The sequence below is a fragment of the Cibotium barometz genome, chromosome 44, assembly GCF_041138505.1.
Source record: "Cibotium barometz isolate CiBa-2024 chromosome 44, ASM4113850v1, whole genome shotgun sequence".
Taxonomy (NCBI): domain Eukaryota; kingdom Viridiplantae; phylum Streptophyta; class Polypodiopsida; order Cyatheales; family Cibotiaceae; genus Cibotium; species Cibotium barometz.
The window spans coordinates 42,870,527-42,895,486 of NC_141089.1; the positions used below are offsets into that span (position 1 = coordinate 42,870,527).

Genomic DNA, 24,960 nt, shown 5'->3' on the forward strand with positions numbered 1-24,960 from the left:
AACCTATCTCCGAGGCTCGCTCAAGGAGTAGGCACATTTCATCTGTAGGCTCTTGTCTTTGAATGTGGTCCTATATTGCCAATTGGCATTCCAATTCTTGTAGATGGGAGTCATTGGTGTTGAGGAGGTTTGAAATGGCTGTCTCGCGGACCATCCATGCAGCATCCAAGTCCTTGAAGCACCTCGTTGCGTCCTCTTGGGCACGTCTGGTAGTAGCCTCTCTTTCTTGAGCCTTTGTGATTCTCTGAAGTCTTTCGGTAGCCAGTCTTTGCCTGTCTTGTAATTGTTGGGTGACTTGTGCCATTGCCTCTCAGTGTGCTATCTCCATTATTTGCATTTCAATTTGATTGGCACTAATGGCATCATTAAGGGCTCTCACTTTCTCTGCATGTGCCTTGTTTGTTTGTTCCCTTTCTTGTTCGTAAGTTAGTAGCCCTGCTTTCTACTTCCTGTAGACTTGAGGATAACTGTTAGATATGGCTTTGCAGCTCTTCTTTGGCCATGGACATATGCTGGAGCTCTTGTACCTGCTACTGGGCATGAATAGCTATTAGCTTGTGGTTGTGGGTAACCTCCTTCTAGAGTTGCTCCTTAGCATGTTCCAGCTTTGCCTTAAGATCCGTATTCTCTTTAATTCTCTGAACAATAGTTTAGCTTAGAACCAAATTATTGCTTTCTAGTGAATTGTACCTAGCTTCTTGCTCCTTAGACACACGTACACATAGAGAGATATGCACACTTACACACACACACACACACACACATACACTCAAGCTTGCACATACACATACATGCATATGCACGCACATAAGCATAAATAGATACACACATACACACACTCACATAAGCATAAATAGATACTCACATACACAAGTACACATGCCCACATATGTATACATAGACACACATGCATACACATTTGCACGTGTACATGCAAACACTCTCACACACATATACACGTACATATGCACATACATCTATATCTTTACAAGATAAAGCAAGGGTGCCTACCTTATAAACCTAGCCTTTACGTGGAGAAAGGAGAGGGAGAACTTTTGAAAAGAAGAAAGGAGAAGAGAAGACAGTCTTTGAGGGTTTCTTTCCCACATGCCTAGATGTATTAGGGCTCACAATTAATTATCACCATCAAGTCATTTGCTCATTGAATGAGTTTCTTATATATATAATACATTAGAAAGCAAATTGCCCACCCCTCCTCCTCCACACACACACATATCTTCTAATATTATATTATATGCATGTGTAAGAGAGAGAATATACCTACCTATACATACATAGATAAATACATACACACACACATATAAAATGTATGTATGTATGTATCTATACGTATGTAAGCATGTATATATAAATAAATCTATATGTATATCGACGTACACATGTATGTGCATGTACACACATGCACAAAACACACACACGCACATGATACATACACACACTCGCATGCATGGACACACGTGCACACAAAGAGATATGCACACTTACACGTACACACTCAAGCTTTCACATACACATACATGCGTGTACATGCACACAAGCACATATATATACGCACATACATATACTCACATACACAAGTACATGTGCGCACACATTCATGCACACATGTATACATAGACATAAACTCATATACATTTGCACATGGTACATTCACACACTCACACACACATATGCACGTGCACGTGCACACACATAGATAAAAAAAGATGTACATGGATATATTCACATGGTCACACACGTACAGGCACAGACTCGCACATGGATACACACAAACACAAACACACACACCATGTACACACACTCACACCATACACACACTAGCATATACACACAATCAAGAGACTTGCACGACACATACACACATGAAGTAGACATTGCACAATCACGTATACGTGTGTATGTGCACACACAATCACACACATTAGCGTGCAAAAGAAAAGACAAAAGAAAGTGTATGTAAGATACACTTATTTAAGAGTGAGCACACCTCACCATGCATCCCTACTATTAAAATTTAATATTAATTAAAAGTATGTGTATGTGTGTTTATTTATTTTATAAATGCGCATGTGTATATAGGTATATGCAAATGTTCATATATTAATTAAAAGTATATGTGTATGTGTGTTTATTTATTTTATAAATGCACATGTATATATAGGTATATGTCTCTAAATATAATAAAATATAATATTATAGATAATATCTATTTACATATGTGTGAGTGTGTGTGTGCATGTGTGCGTGACAGAGAGTGTGTGTTTGTGTGTGTACGTGTATGTATGTAAGAGAGAGAGAGAGAGAGAGAGAGAGAGAGAGAGACATGGAAGTCTATGTGTGAGAGTGTGTGTGTGTGTGTGTGGGAGGGGGGGGGGGAAGAGTGTGTTTGTAGTTGTGCATGTGTGTACATGTGTGTGTGTGTGTGTGTGTGTGTGAGAGAGAGAGAGAGAGAGAGAGAGAGAGAGCGTGTGCATGTGCATGTGCATGTATGTGTGCACAAACCTCACTATGCATCCCTATCATTAAAATTTAACTTGTGTGTGTGTGTGTGAGAGAGAGAGAGAGAGAGAGAGAGAGAGAGAGAGAGAGAGAGAGAGGTGCATGCATGTGCGTATATCTGCATCTGTGTGTGTGTGTGCTTGAGAGAGAGTGAGATGGGGCAGGCTTGGAGAGAGAGAGAGAGAGGTGTAAAGAGGGAGAGGGTGAAAAGAGAGAGAAAGAGAGCGAGAGATAGAGAATAAAAAGTAGCTTTTAAAAAATATAAGTATAAATAAAATAAAATAAAATATATATGTATATGTGTGTATACATGTATGTGTGTTTTTATTTACATTTATACATACATACATATAGATATATATATGTGTGTGTGTGTGTGTGTGTGTATGTATGTATATACATATATATATGTATATGTATACACACACACACATATATAGAAATATATATCTATGTGTGTGTGTGTGTGTCTTTGTGTGTATAATATATCTATCTATATATTTAAAAGTGAGCACACCTTACCACCCATCTCCATACATTAAAATTCAATCAAAATTAATTAAAATTATGTGTGTGTGTATTTATATTTTTAAATTCACGTATATATATATGTATAAGTATATGTGTCTATGTATAGGTATATGTATCTAAAACATAATATTGTATATACTAATATTTACATGTGTGTGTGTGTGTGTGTGTGTGTGAGAGAGAGAGAGAGAGAGAAAGCTTCTATGTGTGGGAGAGTGAAAAGAGAGAGGGAGTTTGTATATGCGTGCGTGCATACGTGTGTGTGTGTGTGTGTGAGAGAGAGAGAGAGAGAGAGAGGTATTAACGTCGGTAGAATGCAACACAAGGGCAAATACGACCAACGGTGGGACTTGAGCTCGGGTGGATCATGGCCATTAAAGGGCCCTCGCACTAGCCAATCTGCCCCACTTGTGGGTGGCAAAAAGGTAGTGCGAGGCTCCTCTTTTATTACACACACACTATGAGAAAGAGAGAGAGGTATTAACGTCAGTAGAATGCAACACGAGAGAGAGAGAGAGAGAGAAAGAGAGAGAGATGGGGACATACCTAGAGGGGGGAAGAGAGAGAGCGAGAGAGAGATGGGGGCAGTGTGTGCGCGTGTGTGTGTGTGTGTGTGAGAGAGAGAGAGAGAGAGGGAGAGAGATATTATGGCTATAGAGAGAGAATCGGCAGGCCAAAAAGCAAAAAGCAAAATAGGAGCATTGAATGCAACACCACGAATAGAAAGGGGCTGCCACGTGGAGACGGCAGGGCTACAGCCTACGAGTTGACTAAAGAAAAAAAACGAAGTTGAACAAACGTGGGAAAAAATGGCACGAAAAGAATAGAAAAAAAATGGTGTTGAAAAAAGGGCGGGTCGCAACTCTCTCCGTCACTGCTGTCGTCTTCTTCGTCCTGCCAACAACTGTAAATCTCTCTCTCCCCTTCTCTCTCGTGTTGCACGGTAATACCTCTCTCTCTCTCCCCTCCTGCACACCCAGCGCAATCGCCATAGCCACGCGCTAACAACACTGCATTTTCCTCAGCTTACACACTCACCCCGCCCAAATGGCCTGCCCGTCCTTCATTTCCAAGGTGGCCCTCTCCTTGTTCCGGCTCTGTCGCAGCCTGGCCGCCCAAACCCTCCTCATGGCCTTCCTCATCCCCGCCTTCTCCATTTCCTGGTGGCTGGAGCGATGCTTCTCCCCCTCTTCCAATTGGGTCCCCCTCCTCCTCATTGTTTGGGCCACTATCAAGGTATGCATCCCTACTATCGGCCTCTTTTATTTGCTCTGAGATGATTAATTAAGGTAAATTACGATGAATTTTCCCGTGTACTTTTCGCGGGTTTCTTTTTAAGAATGAAGGCATCGATGCTGTGCAAGATCATGGAATTAAACATACTACATTGCTCTTTTCTGATAGGTTAGGAAGATATTTCTCATGTTGTAATGTGCTATATGTATGTATGTGTGCTATATGATACATATATACACACATGAATACATACATATAAATAGAAATATAAATTAAATACACGCGCACATGCCCGCATGCACGCGCGCGTGCGCGCGCCGCGCACACACACACACACACACACACACACATATATATATATATGTACACATGCATATGTACGTATGTACATGTATGCATTTGTATATACATATATGTATGTATTTATATATTCATACACATGAGAGGTGGTTGCCAGAGAGGCTATAGGTTATGCAAGTATATTGTTTCATTATTCAGCCTGCCTAGCGATATTGTTATGGATTTGTTCTCTGGAATTGGGACACTCCGTCTTGCAGCAGTGTATCGGACCAGCACGCATACTTAGCCACTAGGCACTACCTTGTCTATTTCAATCTGGAGCTGCTTCCATGTATATGTACGTATATATAGATACATACATGTATATACACACACACACACACATATATATATACACGTACATACTCCCTTGGGGAGCTAAGGCTGGGTAGTGGCAGTCCCTCATTAAACACTCAGATACAGATCAGAAACTCTAATCTGTTTGTGTTTGTTTCATAGAGTCAGTCATCAACTGACAAGAACCGTTGCGTTCAGTTGCTCCACTAAGTGTGTATGGGCTTGTAGGGACCTTGTGGCTATACATTTGCACACTTGCCGACTTTTAGCTTGGATGTTTAACCAAGTGGAGGAAAAGGGGATAAGGGGAACAAAGACCTTGCTGCTTTGATTGGCCTCCCTGTGCAGCTCAGCTAGCTTTTTATTTGGCAGAGTTGGTATGGAAGGGAAGCTTACTTAATAGGTCTGCTGTGCCGTGGTCACTTGATGACCTCCAGTGTGCCCCCCAAAGGTCTCCCCATTGAGCACTGCATGGTGTTGTTTGCATCAAAGTTGGCGGGTAAAGTACAGAAAGTGATCCTTTGAGCAATGTGGGCTTCCTGGTCATGTCAAAAGATTTGAGTACTTTAATGAAGGAATGCATCACAGTAGCTTTTTAGACTGGTAAAAGTGAAAAAAACACTTGTGGCTTGCATGTACTGCCTGGGTTAGGACAAGCTTTGGGCCTGGTCTAAGTATGGTAGCCTTATTTCTTTTGCATGCATGGGTGAGTTGTTGGTGTGCGAACCGAGCTGGAAGAAAGTAAAAGAACAAGGTTTCTCTCCTATGAAGCACACTAGATTGGTGAAAAATATCAAGAGCTTTATTGGGGTTTTCCTGTTTTGCAGTATGGACGACACCAACGTAACGCGCTTGTAGAAGAGGTGAACAACAGGAGAAAGTGGCATATTCAGAACACACTAGTACGAGCCATTTTGCCTGATTGTTTGCTTCTTTTTTTCTTTTTCTTTTTTGGTAGGCTGGCTGCCATTTTATGCTAGAGTTGCTTGTAGCAACAACTGACTTTTAAAGAATATTCTTCTTTGCAGCCTCTGACACCTTTGGAGCCTTGTGAATGGCTAAACAAGCTAATGATAAATCTATGGCCAAATTACATGGAGCCAAAGCTTTCCTACAGGTTTGCTACCATGATGATGGTAAGAGAGGCCTCAACTAGAATCCTACATTATGGAAGTCATTCAGTCCTTTACAAGTATCATTCTTGTAGAAGAATGCTTCAATTTATATATGCTTTGGTGGACACTTTTCAATTAGGCTTATAACTGAGCGTCGTGTTTTAGAGTTCAAAGCCCCTATTTCAAATATGTTTTATGATGCTAAAGCTCTTTATTTATTTATTTTGGTTTCAGAAAAAGTTTAAGGCGAAAAAACCAAAGTTTATTGTGAGTATATCAAGCTCCAACATGCATTTTTTGAGCCTGCTGCATGCTTGTCACATTTCCACAATTATGTAGCAATGAGATAGGCAGAAGTGAACACATCGATGAACAGCATTGTGTACGCCATCGGTGTTTTTTGCAGGAAAACATTGAGCTGCAGGAATTTTCCCTAGGATTAGCTCCACCTGCCTTGGGGCTTGAATGCACATACTGGACAACAGAGGGTGATGAGGTTTGTGGCATGCAGTCTTGTGCCCTGTTTATTATCCTTATAACCTCAACTAATTCTCTGATGTGTTCCTCTTTACAGCAAGTTCTTCACACAGGGTTTCATTGGGACACCAATGACATGAGCATTCTGTTAGCAGTCACTGCTGCAGGGCCTATCAAGAAACTTGTGCATGTCATGATCAACAGTCTTCACGTCAAGGGTGATGTACGTCTTCTTACTGTTTGCATATATTTGTCTCAAAAATAGTGCTGGTGCATGTGCCCCACTGTCTGTCAAGCTAGGTGTTCATCTCTGTCGTTTTTTTTTTTTGCTTCTTTTGTGTACAGCTTCGTGTTGTACCAATTCTAGATGGGCATTGTTTACTGTATTCTTTCGAATCGCCACCTGAAGTTCGTATAGGTGTTGCCTTTGGAGGTGATACTGAATCCTCTCCATCAATTGAAATACCAGGCATCGCTTCTTTGCTGGTTTGTTTTGTCGATGGAAATATGATGCTCCAAAAGTTGCCTACTGCAGATCTGGCACTCAGTTGTTTATCTGTGTATATAACAGGAGAAAATCATGCTTGACATTTTGGTGAAGACTATGGTTGAGCCTCACAGGAGTTGCTTCTCGTTTCCAGCGGTCAATCTGAAAAAACACGTTTCGGGTGCCATCATATCTGTCACAGTTGTTTCTGGAAACAATCTGGGCACAGTAACAAACAAGTCAAAACAGCTGATTGACAAAAGCTTAAGTTCTAGCAGGGGAAAAAATGGAGAAGAACTGCTAGAAGGAAACTCTAGAAGCAAACTGGTTGAAGTAAGGTTGGACGATGTTGTAAGAAAAACCCAATTTTCTGAAAAGGGTGGTTTATCACCAAGGTGGGATGAAACTTTTGATATGATGTTGGATGGGAGTACAGGCAGTATTTACGTAAACGTCTTCGAACAAGGCTCAAAACATTCAGAGCTCAGCTTTCTTGGCTGCTGTAAAATAAAGGTAAAGAACCATTAGTTTCTCTGTGACATGAAAATTGGACATTTTGCTCGCTGCATTGATTCCAGTGTAACATGTCATTCATGAAGTTTTGATTATCAAATGTGCTTGTTTCAAATCGGAGTGTTGATTTTCCTTCATATTTTCATGCTTTGCCCCCAGGTTAAGTATATCCAAGATGATTCTACTGTATTTTGGTCTATCGGGAAAAATAACAGCTCATTAGCCATGCGTGCTGAACATTCTGGAAAACTGGTGGAGATGACAATTCCACTTCAAGGGAACGATTTTGCAGAGGTTCTTGTTTCATTTCCTTCTTCTCTTGGAAATAAAGTGCATGAGCACATGCATTTAAGAGACGAAAGAATAGGTTCTTCTTGAAGACTACGGGATGCATAAGCACATGGCTCTGAGTGAAGAAAGAAGGACATTATATTTATGTCTTATATAGGACTACAAGGTTCTGTGAGACCAAGGTATTACATTGAAAGTGATATTATCATGCACAATGGAGCGCTGTGTGTGTGTGTGTGTGGTTGCCTCTTCTTTCTGGCAGTGGTGTGTTCCTGCTGCAGAGAGTTGTCACCTGTTCTATTCCCGCCTGCTCGCCGTTGCCAGTTCTTGTTCATAGCCGCCTTTTGCCTCTATTAGACTTGTGTGTGTGAGAGAGAGAGAGAGAGAGACCGTGTGTGTGTTTTTCAGGTGCAGGCAGCGTTCTCCAAGCCCTGTTTTCTTTGGCCTTCCTTGTTAGGGAGCTCCACCGCCATAGCTTTGTGAGGGAGATAGTGTTCACCACCCAACCATAGAGGATAAGCATGGTGTGGTTACACACACCTCCCACTAATATGTGGCCTGCCGTCCACATTAGCCTAGCCGTCCGGTCACCTGGCTGCCTAGCTCTACAGCTAGCTAGTGCTCCGAATGGGGTATCCTCACCCCTGAACCCCACTAGCTCATGCTGGTCATGCTCCAATGCCTGGACTCCGCTAGTAGTCGAGTCCACGTACGCCGCTACAGTGACATCCACCCCCCCTTAAGAATAGTTTTCGTCCGCGAAAACAAACCGAGTAAAGATTTGGTAAACATTCTTAGTTGGTTCCATGTTGAGGCTTCTTCCACTTTATCATTTCACTTAAAAGGTGCCTATCGGTATACTCGTGTTCCAATCTTTGAACCTAAGAATCCTCTCTGGTGCATGTGGAAGTGACGGCATGTCACATCCCCTTAGAGTTTGCCATATCCAAGAGGGTCTCAAGCTCTAGTCACCACCCAACCCTTAGAGGATAATGATGAGTGTACACACTCATCCAACCAGTATAGGGTCTGCCGTCCACACTAGTCCGGCCGTCCGGCCGACCGGTCATCTGACCGCCTACGGCCGGCCAGTGCTCCGACTGAGATGTCCTCAAGGCTCACCCCTAGACCCCGGATGCACTCGACGTCTGCAGTCCGGCGTTCTGGCTTTGCATCCGATTAAGCTCTCACGTGCCATTACAAGCTACGTGACATTACTTCCCCCTTCTTAAGAATAGTTTTCATGCGCGAAAACAAACTGGGGAAAAAATTTGGTAACCGTTCTTAGTTGGTTCCATGTTAAGGCTTCCTCCGGCATATCCTTCCACTTAACAAGTGCCTATTGATACAAAGTATACCTCCTGTTTTGGATCTCTGAACCCAAGAATCATTCTTGGTTCATGTGGAAGTGACTGTGACTCCAAGAACTCAACCAAAACTTAGGACGAACTATGTCATCATGATGGATCACTGTTTTTCGCATTGTCAATGAAGACCTGGATGCACTAGAGCGCTCTCCGGCAACTCAAGTTTGTAGGCTACGCTACCATCTATAGCTCTACGGCTATAGGAGATCTAGGCTAGAATCCATATATCAAAATAAATGGAGTAAATCCAGTTGTTGAATGTTTCAAATCACTCTAAGCAAATTTCAAATATGGCAAGAACTCCTTCCAATTGGGTTACATGTTTGCTAACATATGTATGAAGTATATCCTCTAGCACTTGGTTGACTCTCTCTGCCTAACCGTCAAGCTCCTGATGTTTGGCCGTACTCGTACTCATAGTAGTTTCCAACTTTTTGAAGATTTCCCTTCAAAAGAACTATCGAACTTCCTATCTCTATTAGACACTATATCTGCGGCGGGCAGGCCATATATTTTATAGAGATGTTTGATAAAGAGCCTAACAAGCTCGGATGTTTTCACATCCTTTTAAGTTAGAATAAACTTGGCCATCCTAGTCAATCTATTTATTCTTCTCTTCAAGAAGAGTTTTTGTTCCAAAAAACGCTCAAGAAGCTACAAACAAGTATTTGTGTGCAGACCGTACAGTCATCTATGCCTCTAACTTCCCTAAGAACTACGATAAGGGAAACAGGAAGCACGACCTGTATTTTCCTTATTAAGAACTACAACCAAGGAAACATGCAGCACTAGTGTTTCATTCAGAAACACTAAACCATAATTGCCATGTGCAACTATGAAAGATGTCAATGAAACACAAACCACTACCAAGGCATCGAATAACATCATGCCTTTGTATACCCGAGAAGTTCTCGAATCCTCAAAAGCTTCATAATGAATGTTCTCTGACATCAAAGGGATTTCTCTGCATGCTCTATGACATCAAAGATATTTCCCTCTTGTGGTTAGAAACCACATGGAGTTCAATGCAACAAGTTTACGCAACTATTACAAGTCTTTAACAAAGTGACATCAAAGATATTTCTCTCTTGTGGTTAGAAACCACATGAAGTTCAATGCAACAAGTTTGCGCAACTATTACAAATCTTTAGCAAAATGTTCTATAATGTGATAAAATTCAATTGACATTACACATAGTCTAGAGATAGCTACTCTTTCCCCTCTCAAAAAGTTATCGGTTTTTCCAAGAACGGTGTACATATCTTGCAACGAAGATGATGTCCACAGAGACATCGTCTATGTGATCTATAGTGTCTACGTACCACTGAAAAATCAAGAGTAACATGCAAGCAATGAGAGTCGTTCAACCCCCAAGCCCATGAGTAAACATATGCCTATCAACATGTCTACTTTGGCAACCACTGCTTTGTTGCAACAAGTGGCCCTCCACTTGTCCATCAAGTCAACAAGTGTCCCTCCAGTTGTCATTCTCAGCCCTTGCCTTGAGAACCCCCTTTTCTTATAAATCACAACCCTCCCTTCTCTTTCTCACAAGTTCTACTCTGCTCTAAACCATCTTGTAAATATTTCTTCAACTTGAAATTAGCTCTCATAACTCTCACCATCTTCCACAAGATTAATCCTCTCCATTGCGGAAGATGTGCTACCACTATGGAATGGAATGAAGACTGATCTCTCTCTCTCTCTCTCTCTCTCTCTCTCTCTCTCTCTCTCTCTAGGGCTGAACCTCAAACTTAATGGAGTATTGTATATATTAATCTCATATTTTGCATGTGTTGTTAGCATGAATAGTTGTACATGTCTTCTTTTCTCACCTCAAGTTGATTGTAACTGAGTTCATCCTAAAGTACTTGGATTGAGCAGTAATATGATTCCCTTATGGGGGGGTTTACCCCATCTTCAACCCTCTATGTGTGTCTCTTATTTCTCTTTATCTCACCTCTACCTTACACAAATTATTCAAGTCTTATGTGCTGTAATAATTTTCAGATTTCGTAAAGATAACACGTACATGACTTGATTTCTATATTTGAGTCAAGAAGTGATTGTGAATGACTTCAATTCTACTTGTTAAGCATATGAAGTTGTATGGGGCCCTCACAACCATACATCATAGCCAGCCTCATCAATATGTCGAAAGACAATCCTTAGTACTTGGTTGCTGAAAGGGAATCTAGAAACTCTGTTTCTTCAAATGTGCTTAGGCAGTATATCCCCTCATTGGGCGGGCCTGGGCTGCCAGCCATGTCACACAGTAAAGATAGGGCCAAAGAAGGTAAAGCCAAGCTACACAAATGAAGTAACTATCTCAACAGACTCATCTTTGTATGAGTAGGAGCGTCCGGATGCAACGTGATGTGAGGTGTTAAAGAGCATGATCCCTCTCATCACAGAATGTCTGTAGTATATGAAGGTGTCTCTGTAGCTCATCTGTTGAGTCTGAGATGAGGACTACGTCATTGGCATATACAAGGATAGGCACCATTTTCTGGACTAGTTGTGAACATGTGCCTCCAGCTCGTCAATAAAATGAGAGATCTCATCAATGAAGGGACCAAAAAGTGCAATAGAGAGCAAGTAGGCTTGTTTGACGTGTTTGACCCCCGTCCCCAATAGTGCTACAAATGTCACATGACATACCCCTAGGTATCCGGATACCGGTAGTCACAGACTTGTACAATGCCATCACCCCCTCACACCATCTTTGATAGCAGTTGGAGCGCTTGTAGGTGAGCAAAAAGTTGATACCTCAGTACTGAGTCAGAGGCCTGCAGAAATTCACAAAGCTTCAGTAGACCCTTTACCTCTGCACCCTTGTGTCCTCAATGACTGTTTTATGGGTGAAGATGTGGTCTAGGGTTGAATAATTCCTAATGAATTCTGCTTGACTTGTGGCCTTCTGTCTGAACCCCTCTGCACCATGTTTTGGCCAATATGTGACCAATCATGATGGTTATGTAATTATTTGGGTCCAAGCGGTCCCATGCGTTATGGATTGGGACAATGAAAAGAAAATTATATTAACATCCACAAACGGCCAAAATGACATATGAGACTCTATGCATAAGAGAAAAACCAGGCTGGTCTTGAGCTAAATTTGTGGTCTTAACAAAAGAAAACATCCTACTAATCAACTGGTAGATCTGCAATGCCAAGAATCAAGTATAGTCACCAATCATTTGGTTTTCATTTGGATTTATGAAGATCCTCAATTTGAGAGAGAGAGAGAGAGAGAGAGAGCGTCTACTGAAGATGCAATGGGACTATGAGGGCGAAGTCATACAATAATGTCCATGGCATATTGTTAGAACATGAAGTCAAAGTGAGTGTTCTAGTGTGTCTAAAGTGAGTTTTATGTCTAGTCTTTGTGTAAGTGCCATGTGGCATATTGGGATTTATCCCATATACATGTGACACTTAGAGTGTGTGTGCCTATCCTATAAAGGCATTGTACTTTCTAGTCTTAGACAATCAATCAACATCAAGCTCTCTTGGTCTACATGTGAGTACTCTTGGTTATCATTGTTTTGCACTTGTATTGTCATTTCATTTCCATTCCGTTCCGTTCCTGTGCCTTCATGTGGTATCAGAGCCACTGCTCCTTTGCTCCTAGAGATTGAGGAGAGGGAGGCCAAAAAGAGAAGCCATGCCCTCTCTCTCTTTCTCTAAGTGCAAGAGAGTATGCTCTCCTCCATCTTGAAGACCTCTACTACCTGCTGCCCGTCTTCTCCATCAGGCCGCCTCTATTGCTGCAGATTTGCCCGCCATATTCTGCCCCGATTCTGCCCTGAATCCAGGCCGCCACATTCCTGCGCGTCTTCTTCTACAGGCCGCTGCTGCTGTCCACGTTTTGCTCCTGTTGAGGCCGCCACTCTGCCCAGCTGCTGCCCGTAATTTTCTGTTCGAGACAATGCAGGAGCTGCCCCACATTGCTGTCCTGAATTGATGCTGATCTGTTCGTGATGATGGAGCTGCCCACGAATTTATGAAGCCGCTGCCCTGCTTTATCTTCAACAGGCCGCTGCCCTGCTTCATCTACTCCAACTACCCGTGATTGCCATGGAGTCCTCGAAAACAAGTGCCTTCATTGAAAAGTTCACTGGTAAGAACTTTCCGACATGGCAAACAAAGTTGCGTCTTATCCTTATGAAAGACGGGGTGTGGAATGTTGTTTGTGGCAAGGATAAAAAGCCACAATCGGATGAGAAGAAAATTCTACACTGGGAGAATTTAAACGACAAAGCCCTTTCTCTCATTGGTTTGGGTTTGGGTGATGAAGTTATTCATCATCTTGACTTTGATTCCACTGCTCAAGAATTATGGGAGAAGTTTGAAGGTCTCTTTGGCAATAAGGTAATCAATTCTAAGGTCTTCCTCCGTCAAGAATTCTTCAAACTCCAGATGAAGCATGAGGACTCTCTTCTCGCTCATTTGAATCATATGGAGTCTCTCATCACTCAACTTGCTGCGTTGAAGGCCCCAGTTGGGGATGAAGACCAAGTCGCGGTGCTCCTCACGAGCATTGAAGAAATTCCTAAGTATCGGGAGATTATACCAGCATTAAGAGTGGCAAGCATGAGCTACCATGACATGGTTGCTATGCTTCTTGATCATGAAAGAAGGCATATTGATACTCCTGACGCCAATGCCCTATTTTCTAAAGGGAGGTTTCCTAAAGGGAAAGGTAACTTCAAACCTTTCAAGTGCACTTACTGTGGAAAGCTTGGTCACACCGAAGATCGTTGCTTCCAGAAGCTGGCCAAACAACAATCTAAAGACCATGCCAACTTGGTTGGGACTATATCCAACGAAGACGAAGACGATGCAGACACCTCTACTCCAAATCATGCTCTCACTGCTCACATCCAAGATCTCTCTCTTGATGAAGAGGTCTATGCACCGGATGATCTTGACTTTGTTTTTTGAGTGTGTTGAAGGTACTCTGCCTTGGGAGTCCCCCTAAAATGAATGCAAATAAATCATGTGTGTTGAGTCAATAAAGGTTCACAGCCTTGGATTGTCCTCCTAAAATGTTGTAATCTTTCCTGTTTTTTCGTGTCTGACTCCCCACCATTCTGTTATGGAGTCAGGAGGGGGATGTATTGTGGAGTCATGTATTGGCTTTGATAGGATCTCAGGTTGCTCCAGTTGTCTAGACCTCTGAGTTGTTCATGCATCCATGCATGATGAGCCTCTGAGCCATGCTTGATGAGCCTCTGAGTCATTTGTACCATGCTCACTAGCCTCTGAGCCATGCTCACTTGCCTCTGAGATTGTGTGGGAACTATGTCTAGTTCTAACTTGGAGGTTGGTAGTCCGTCATTGCCATGTTCTGTTCTTGGCTCATTCCAGTAGTCTCTCACCTTGCCTTCATCGGGGGGTGTTAGAACATGAAGTCAAAGTGAGTGTTCTAGTGTGTCTAAAGTGAGTTTTATGTCTAGTCTTTGTGTAAGTGCCATGTGGCATATTGGGATTTATCCCATATACATGTGACACTTAGAGTGTGTGTGCCTATCCTATAAAGGCATTGTACTTTCTAGTCTTAGACAATCAATCAACATCAAGCTCTCTTGGTCTACATGTGAGTACTCTTGGTTATCATTGTTTTGCACTTGTATTGTCATTTCATTTCCATTCCATGGAACAGAAAATAAAACAGAACAAATCAACACAAACTCACTGGGGTGATACAAAAAATGTCCATGGAAATCTCATCATGGAATACAAAGAACATGAAACGTGAGAGGAGCATCAGCCCCCAATAGATGGTATATCACTCTCCAATATATCAAGCATGGGGCTAATGAGTATGGCCGAGAGTCTCCCTCAGCTACGCCATCTAGAAAGGTAGCTCGATGGTGGTGGAGCATGTCCTTGGATCTGGAGGTGATGAGTGGATCGTGGCTGTTGTCTGGGGGGCCCATGGGTGCTGGGCCGGTTTGAGGTAACTCCTCTCGGGCGAGGTGGAGTGCGCATGCCCGGTTTGAGGTAACTCCTCTTGGGCGAGGTGGGTCCGCAACAGCCCGAGGTGGGTCCAGGGAATCCACTGTGTCCTCCTCCTATGTCCGGAAGAAGCGTGTGATGGTTGGTTGGCAAGGGAGGGGGCGGGGTGGCTCAGTCTCAAGAATGTGTCCTTGTGTCAGTGGAGCTTGAGTATGCAGAGCCCTAGGCACACTAGTCTGGGAAGTCAGTGATCCTGGAAAGTGGGCCCCTCATGGAACAAAGTGAGACAACTCCCCTGGATCTCATAGTATATATTGGGCACCGACATATGTAATGCTCCTCTGTCTCAACCTCTGTGCAGCATAAACGGCAGATCCTCTCCTCCCAGGGTCTCCATATGAGCTCCCCAGCTCTGAAGATGCGCTTAGCTGTCCTTGTCTCCACACACACACAGAGAGAGAGAGAGAGAGAGAGAGAGAGAGAGAGAGAGAGAGGCTACATCAGGAATATTTGCTAATTTTGGAGCTTAACATTATATTGCAGGTAACTGTGAAGCTTGTAGTGAAGCAGTGGCATTTTATTGAGGACCCCAATAGCACATACTTGCATGGAATACTCGGTTCTCTTTCCAATCTTCAAGCAACAACAGGGAGAATTATCAAAGTTGCAGTGGAAGAAGCCAGAAACCTTGCCGCAAAGGATAAATCTGGAAACAGTGACCCTTATGTTCTGTTGCAATATGGAAAGGTAACATGAGAGGATTATGCATGGTTTAGATCGAAGGATAATGCTTGACTTGTTTATCTAAGTGGTATGCGTAAGCTATCAATGTTTAGCTCAATCCACTCGGTTTTACAAAAATTAGGAGTAAGCTTTTTAAGTTTTTCTCCATGTGTGAGTGTTACTGCCTCAAACAGACAATTAATGACTGAAGCAAACAGACAACAGCGTCTACAAAAGACACAATGGGTTATGAGACCAACATGTGTTACAAAGTATGTGTAGACTGTGAACATGGAAACAAAAAGTACTGAAAAGGAAGACCTGCGTACTCCTCCCATGTACATGCGGTACTGAAAATCCTGGAGCAAGATGGACAGAGATACCCGGATCTCCTCATCCACTGATAGTACCATCCTCCTCTCCATAAGCGACCGTAGAGCTGCAATGGTGTCCCCTGCTGGTGGAGTGGCCTCTCCATGGCGGCAGAGTATGTCTTGGATCTGCATCTGATAGGCTGTAGGCACTGGACCCCCAGATGCGGGGGTTGTGTGGATCTTAGGAGGGATCATGCTCTCTCACTAGTGACACCACGGGTGCCTGGGGACAGAGGATCCTGTGAGCACTGAGCAGGTGGGGTGTAATACCTGACCTATATGATCCCTCAGACCCTGTAAAGCCTGGATGGTACTCTGGCATGGGCGAATGCAATCTGAAGAAGTCTGTAATGGATGTCTGAGAGGCATCTTGCGGCTCTGACTCCCTAGGTGCTGTCTAACCATGGTCTCCGGCTGGCAGAGCGAAGCTCTAGTAGTTACAGACCCAAGCATCCCTGGTCCTCATAATGCATAACCCATGAGAGGGCCGAATCCATCTCAGAAGAGACAATGTAATCTCCCCCGAATCTCATAGTAAGATGGGAATTTGAACATGTAATGCTCCTCCGTGTCTCCTGGGGGGTGTGATCTGCTGTAATGGACTCAATCCACGGACAGTGGGATGATACCTGCAGCTGGCCGATGGCTATCCGCATGGCATGTGACATGTGCCTCTGAAGATAGCCAGGGCTCACAATAAATCCATCCTCTGAAACTCGTAAAAATGTCTCTTAGAACTGGAGTTTTGAAGTGAGCTCTAGTGGAGATATCCATGTGTGGCTCGCATGCAACCTTAACAGATCGAGGCAGATAAGGCGGTTGATCTCGTGCTAGGAGAGATCCAGAAATGGTGAATCAAGGTGTACTCAAGGGGGGAGAGGCGGTCCATCTGAAGGCATCTGAAGGCCATCTCTATCAAACCAACAACCACCAGGTAATACCAAGACTTGCTGTGCCCCTTTCGAGTAAGCTGCATGGAGAACTCAAGAGCCAAGCATGGGAGACGATCTGCAGCAGTGTATATATACATGATGGCAATGCCTTACCCATGTGTGGAGAATCCCATGATTATTCTAGGTGGGAAATTCAAAACTTTTGATAAAATAAAGAGTGCGAAAAAAAACCTTGAAGGACAAGATTGGCATTTTGATTTTGGCATTGAATAATAATGGGATACGCCTAGATTTTAATCAAGGAATTGGCAGGTAAGCCAATTATTTTCTTTTACTGTAATTAATCCGTTTGTGACTTTGAAAGCTCTCTGATGCAGACGATGCGCAAAACCAAGACAGTACCTCAGAACCTCAATCCTTCTTGGAATCAAACATTCGAATTTGCAGAAATTAGTGGTGGAGAGTACTTAAAACTCAAGTGTTATGATGCTGATTTGGTGTTTGATGACACATTGGGAAGTGCGCGTGTGAACTTGGAAGGGCTAGAAGATGATGAGTGCAGAGATATATGGGTGCCTCTTGGAAATATGGAAACTGGGGAAGTAAGGCTGACTATCAAGGCCGTTAGATCTCAGTCTAATCTCAACAAGTCCAAGGTGGCACATCCTTTGTTTGCGTTTACAGATGCCCAGTGCTTGCTCTCTCTTATAAACCATGCTGCTACAAAGTCCTTGCTCAAGATTGCCATTTCTGTTTACAAGTCTTTTGGATCGCTGTGCTGATTATGGGCTTTGAAGACAGGTTGCAACTCCAGCAAATGGTATGCTTGAGCTTGTGCTGCTTGAGGCCAGAGATTTAGTAGCAGCAGATCTGTGTGGAACCAGTGATCCATTTGTAAGCGTTCACTATGGTAAACAGAAGAAAAGGACAAAGGTGCGCCTAACATATTGTGTTCAGGTGTGTGTGTGTGTGTGTGTGAGAGAGAGAGAGAGAGAGAGAGAGTTACATTAGATGTCTACAAAAAGCCCGAAAGAGTCTATGAGACCAAAAGGTGTTACAATAGTTTCATGAGATAACATGATCATGGAAACAAAAGAAAAGTAATTAGATACATCATTATAGTGGGTACCATGTGGAGCATGTGAAAATCATATTTTTACAATACAAAAGGGCTCATGTGGGTGTGGTGTCATTCTCATCCATCTAGTGTGTCCAGCATAGGGGAGTCGATTACTGCAGAGAGACTCCCCATGTCCACTGCTAATGAGAAGGTGTCTCTATGGCGCTGGAGAATCTCCCTGATCTGGAGCTGTTCTGGAGGGCTGCAGTGGAGCAGGTTCCCGTTGACTTGGCTCCAGGAGGTAAGCCATGTGTCGGCGCGCAGGGTGGCATCTGGTCCTCCTTGGTGGAACGTCAGGCTTGAGTACCTCTCCAGGTCATGGGCTGGGACTACCATCTGTGCCTGAGAGAGAGAGAGAGAGAGAGAGAGAGAGAGAGAGAGAGAGAGAGAGGGGTCTCGCTTTCCTGTTTGTTGAATTGGCAGCTTATGTGCAATTGCAGGTCATTTACAAGAGCTTGAATCCACAATGGAATCAAACATTAGAATTCCCTGATGATGGTAAACTCTTGGAACTTCACGTCAAGGACCACAACACACTCTTACCAACTTCTAGTATCGGTCATTGCACTGTGGAATATAAGAGTTTGCCACAAAATCAGACAGTAGACAGATGGATCCCTTTACAAGGGGTGAAGAGAGGGCAGATACACTTACAAGTTACAAGGCGGTTTCATCTAGCCAACAAAAATCACAGCAATGATTGTGTGAATACCAACACGTTGTTGTCGAAGTTGTCCTCCAAGGTAACTTTTACATGGTGAATCTCACCATGCTGTTTTATCTCTTTCTCTAAATGCAGTTTTCCAACATGGCATAAATGTTGTGGCCTTCCAAATGGTTTCATGAAACAGATTTCGTCTCTTGTGAGGGAAGCACATCAACTGGCAGAAGAAGGTGACATGGAACAGCTGCGTGAGAAAGTCATCGAGGTTAAATCAATAGAGAGTGAGCAAGATGCACAGATCTCACAATTACTCAAGGAGAACGAGATACTTCTCTTTAAAAAATATGAGCTTGAAAGAGCCATGGAAAGCATGAAGCCAGTCATCTGAGAACTGATAAAAGAACTACTACAATGCCTTCAGCTCAACACCCTTGCCTTAAGAGACCTGCTGGGGTCAAAATAGAAGAATGCAAGGTCATGCCAACTTCCAGAACAGATGGCAAGGCTTGTTTTAATTTCAGCATAGTTATTCTTGTCCTTCTCATGGTGGTGCATGTTTTAGTGCGTGATGGAATTATTGTGGCAAGCTAATGGCTTGAAAAAGGCATCGGTGTTGGGGTATTCTTGTTTTGTTTGATGTGTGTGAGGATGTGGTGTTGATGCTTGATGACAGGGCTGGGTGAGTCAGTGTTTTGATCTTTTTACTTGTTCTATAAAATCTGACATGCACTTTGCGTAAATGCAGATATAATGAGATGGCTATGCACCTTTCTATGTAGATAATCTTTTCCATACCATACGAAGGTGGGGTGGAGGGCCATTTCCCTTTGCAGCACATAACTTATGTGAGTCTTCATCGTCATTCCGCAACAATGCAGAGTATGGTGTTCGTTTCCTGCAGACAAGCCATCTTGTGTGGGTGTGGCAAGAGTGACAGAGGTCATCATACAGGTTTGTCCCGAGGCTTTGCGGCAAGTGGCATGTTGTGAAGTATGATAAAGAGTATTTCAAAGTTAGCTTGACACATTTCTTGTGTTACATGGGAGAATGATTGTCTATCTAAGCTATATTACAGCTTAAAGTAAGACATTATTATCCCAGGGAAAGGAGGGTAAAAGTATAGGAAGGGAGTTCTTCTATTCATGCACAATGGTGTATGAGTTTCCCATCCTTCCACAAGGGTCACATAACCAAAAGAAGAAATTGTTGTGGACGAGTCAGTATGCCCTTCCAGTTACCCTTTCTGTTCACCTTACACCAATCACCCTTTCAACCATTAACTTTCTTTTGTGTGTGGCATATATAGTTAATCTTTCTATATTTATATATGACGCCATTGCATCATGACCATGATAAACTAAGAAGAAAGGATAAAATTAGAGTGAGAAAATATGTTTACATTAATGTAGAATTTAAAATTTTCAATGGCATGCACATATGCTATGTTAATGAAAGAATTAACAGCAAGATTTGTTATGCATGGGTGCTACATGTGATCCATGAGTAAACTAGATGTCAAGACCATGAAAAAAGTAAAAGACTAGTTGTCGAAAGGATAGATAGGCCAAATCGATAGACCCAGACAACCATGGATACTTTAGGTGCACGCTTTCATAGTCCTCTTATGAATGTTTGACATGATTTGCGTTGTAAAGTTATTCGTATGACAAAAATGATCTGCAGAGAGTATTTTATGCATATTGATAACACAACATTGTTTAGTCTGCCAAATCTTTTGATAGGATTATCCTTCTTGTTTATAATTGTGTGTTACATAAATTGAGAAAGAAAAAGAGATACATGTGGGCAAAGGCCTTCATGGAATTGCTTGTTTACTCATGGACTTCCACCATCTTATTTCCATGTAGGTAGTTTAACATTTTGTTGTTTTTTTCTTATCTATATCCATGCATTACACTTTTTGTAAGTCCTTATTATCCCATCACCCCAATCCCCCACCAAAAGTCACAGAGGGGTGTTATGAAGGTTTTCTTGTAATTAAGCAGTACGAAATACACTTGAGCATGTCCATTCTATAAAATCACCAAGGTTTGCTTATAATTACCTAGTATGGAATACACTCAAGCATGCCCATTGTATAAAATCACCGATTATGCATGCCATTTATTAGAAATCCTAAACTTATAAAAGGGATTATAAGGAAAAAATTGGCATTTCCCCCCTTTAAATGAAATAATGGAACTGTACTTCAAAACTGAGGCATGTTCTTACCCTCTTTTCTTTGAGTACTAGCTTAATGATTTCCCATGGGCTGTCTTTGGTTTAGGCTCTATCTTCCACGTCATGCCTAGCCACACTTGCACTCTGCTTGATCATAAACCTTGTTCTAATTCAAATTAAAACTTTCTTTTCAATTAAGTATGCTCTTTCTACACATCCATTCAATGGTTTGCCAAGGATCACCCAATGGGTCAAATTGAATTTTCAATCGGCTATGTTTTTCCTCTTTCTTGTCCAAAGATCATCAATATCTCTTTACTTTAGTGAATAATGTATTGTATTTAAAAAATCATGCTCACTGCTAGGTAGCTTGGTAGCATAGGCACTTGGGCAAGGGTCCATGACCTCACACTTCTTCATTACAAATAGTACCCATAGTACATATTATTTTAAAATAAACTACTTAAATAATAGGTGAAAATTATTGAAACATAAGGCCCTTACTTGAAAAGTGAGCTTGTACAAGTAGAAATTTTCAAAACATGATAATGTTTCCCAAAAACCATAGAGATAGCAAAACATGAGAGAGAGAGAGAGAGAGAGAGAGAGGGGGGGGGGGGTGAGGCGAAGGGATTGAGGGAGCCACTTACATCATTTGCTAAACAATATAGCAAAAATACTAAAGGAATGTAGGTGGTGGCTAGAGATCTCAAATCCTAGGTCATGCATGTAGGATATGCATGGACTCTCCCAATGGGACTTCATGTACCTTATTGGGAGTTCATGCATGGCCAAGTGTTGATACATGTGCACTAGCAAATTGATTCCAATAAAAAGACGAGGGAAGGGGGTAGCTAAAGTAAGAAGCAACAAACTTCATTACTTTAGTATGCATATTGTTTACTTTTGCATCTTCTTAGGGTTTGTTTTTGGTGGTGGGATGTTTATGTTTAGTATGAGCTCATTAAATTGGGATCACTCTATGTAGAGGATGATATGTTGTTGACATAGGGCTTGAGATAAGGTTGTGGATGATGATATGTTATCTCTCGGTTTTTATTTTGTTATGCTCTGTGTTTCCAATTTGTCACATTATGTGGATGGCATCAATGCATCCATTTGATCAAACACTATAATTCAACAAAGGTTGTTACTCATTTTGTTTATTTGTGACCCACCATTGCAAAACATTATGGTGGGAGATGGATCTCCCATTATGTATAGATGCAAGGTGGGGGGCTACATTGTCTAGGGAGAAAATTTTGGATTGGGAAACAAGAATGTTGTATATGTAAAAAGATACATGATTTCTTTGAACGATGTATATGTAAAGATACATGAATTATTCGAATGATGTATCTATAAAGATACATGAAGAAAAAAAAAGGATTGGGAAACAAGAATGTTGCATATGTAAAGATTCAAATGATGTATATGTAAAGATACATGAATTCTTTGAATGATGTATATGTAAAGATACATGAATTATTCAAATGATGTATATGTAAAGAAAGATACATGAATTCTTTGAATGATGTATATGTAAAGATACCTAACTATGCACAGGTTTTCCCCTTGCCATGTGTCACTCTCCTCTAATTTCCTCTAAAACCATCTCCTCTCCTCCACCTTTGTCCATGTGGCAAGGGTGTACAAAGAAGCAGACTGTGCAAAAAAGAAGAAGAAGCAAACTAAAGAGAGAGCAACATTGAGAATTAAGCAAACGTCCTTACACATCTTGGGGAGTGAACTAGCCAGTATACCATCCACCTCTTATTGTGATGATGACTTATGTTTTTTTTTAAATTATTTCTCTTTCATCTTTCCTCTTTCCTCTTTCCTCCCTCTACTCCCACTCTCTCTCTCTCTCTCTCTCTCTCTCTCTCTCTCTCTCTCTCTCTCTTTCGTAATAAAAGATATAGTACCAAAAATTACTTTACAAATGGCCACATGGCCTCCAAGTGATGTACTAGCTTTCCCTCACTAATTACTCCGAACCACATGTGTAGTTCGGAGTACCCTCATCCAATATATAGCCGTGTCATTCTCCACCAAATGAGCTGACCGCAAGGACGAGACTTGCCACAATAGTAGCTCTTTTATACGATCTATATGACCTGTAATACCAACTTTTGCATCAAATATGAAGGCATTCCTAGTTACCGACCAGATATGCCACAAACATGTTCACCTGCAAAAATGAAAGAAAACTGAATGTTCTGGGTTATCCGGTCCGTTCGTAATCTTGCCAAAAATCCAGTCTTTACGGGCCTATCTATCAACGGAATCCATACGCGAGAAAGAAAATCCCACACCTTTTTTGCCATCATCAGACATAAAATGAAAAGATGGAGGCATGTTTCCAAGCATGTAATACAAAACACATAGTTCCACAAACAATCTGCCACTTTCGCAATTGGTCTCCCAATGGTAGGCCTCCAACTAGCATTCACCATAGGAACACCTTCCCTTAATATAGAATCTTAGACCACCAGCCCTATAAGATTACTTCCTTCCACCAAGCCCTACTTTTCCTGATATTCCATACTCTATTAGTCTTCTCAGTGATCCAACACTTATCTTCCACCATCATATGGTACACTTGTATGTAATCTGACATCTAATAGGACTACCCTTCTACTCCTCTTCAGATTAGTAACATGTTTCCAAGAAATCCACGTTTGCCCTGGCTTTCCTGCTCTTTTCCATAGCATAAATCTAATTGACTGTTCTATTTGATGCAAAGCTTTGCCTGTCCATGGCAATAAAGGCAAGAAAAAAGATATCATGCTAATCATAATATGGATTGTGCCACTTTGAGCCGAACATGCATAGGCCAATCCTTAGATTTCCAATACACAAACTTATCATTTATCCTTGATCCATGCCAACAAAGCGTGTGAATCAACATCAACTCCAATTGGATAACCCAAGTGGCATGTGATGCATCCCCTTTGTATGGCCTATCCATTCCATCCCAAACCAAGCAAATCGCTCTCGGTACAGCTTATATATTAATGTATAACCCTGAAGCAAGACCAAAAGTATCCCAAACAACCATAGCCTTCTGAATATTATCTCTTTGAGCCTTAAGAAACATGAAAGAATCATCTGTCAATGCCTGGTCAACCATTTGCTCTCCGCTTAGAAGAGTAATCCCTACAACTTCACCATCCTCCACTAGCTTATCCAATCGAGGTAAGATTGGATGTGTAAAAATTACAAACAAGAGAGGGCCAAGTGGGCATCCCTACCTGACCGATCTTGTCAAATGAATGGGCTCAATCACCCCACCATTAATCATAAGCCCACTGCATGATATTGGCTAATAGTATAAATCAAAGAAGACATGGGAGGGCCAAATCCCATAGCCTGCATAAGTTGTGAAAGAAAAGACCAACTAACATGATCATAAACCTTTTCAATATCCAGTTGAATCATAACCACCTCTTGCCTCGAAGCCCTTGCATAATCAATTCTAGTTTGTACATTCAGTATATTATGCAAAATATTCCAACCTTTAAGAAATCCATATTGCATTGGATGAATTAAAGTAGGAAGAAATCACTGCAGGCCAACACCTTTTTGCAAATATCTTATACATGGCCCCGATCAATGTGATTAGTCTCCATTGACGTATGTTGCTTGCAAATGAAGACCAATACCAGGATGCAACAAAAACGATACTTAGGGCTCTTGAAAAGAGTTCCACTTTGTAGATGAATGTGGGAGAGGGTTTGATAATAATCCCACATGGGGACTTATGGGAGTCCTAGAATTTTTGTATAAAAGGTGGCTCATTTGAGAGCTTAGACACACTTTGGGCTTTGTTTATGTAAGAGCTCCTTTGAGAGACCTACTCTCCCTC

General features: G+C 41.9%; 1 protein-coding gene across 6 annotated transcripts; it reads left to right on the top strand.

Moving 5' to 3' along the window:
• Positions 1-3,899: 3,899 nt before the first annotated feature.
• LOC147613310 (synaptotagmin-5-like) lies at positions 3,900-20,256 on the top strand. Of its 6 annotated transcripts, none has more exons than XR_015263402.1 (15): positions 3,900-4,287; positions 5,751-5,825; positions 5,952-6,059; positions 6,273-6,305; positions 6,445-6,534; positions 6,613-6,738; positions 6,861-7,001; positions 7,087-7,515; positions 7,675-7,809; positions 15,681-15,884; positions 17,505-17,783; positions 17,929-18,060; positions 18,688-18,990; positions 19,099-19,515; positions 19,657-20,256. XR_015263402.1 is itself a non-coding variant. In XM_086782594.1 (14 exons), exons 1-14 carry the CDS (start codon positions 4,099-4,101, stop codon positions 19,297-19,299), a joined length of 2,445 nt encoding a protein of 814 aa, XP_086638720.1. In that variant the 5' UTR covers positions 3,900-4,098; the 3' UTR covers positions 19,300-20,256. The 6 variants fall into 6 exon arrangements, 3 of the variants coding, with proteins under 3 accessions (XP_086638720.1, XP_086638721.1, XP_086638722.1); XR_015263404.1 differs by having other exon boundaries at positions 19,099-19,410; XR_015263403.1 differs by having other exon boundaries at positions 19,099-19,385.
• Positions 20,257-24,960: the final 4,704 nt, after the last annotated feature.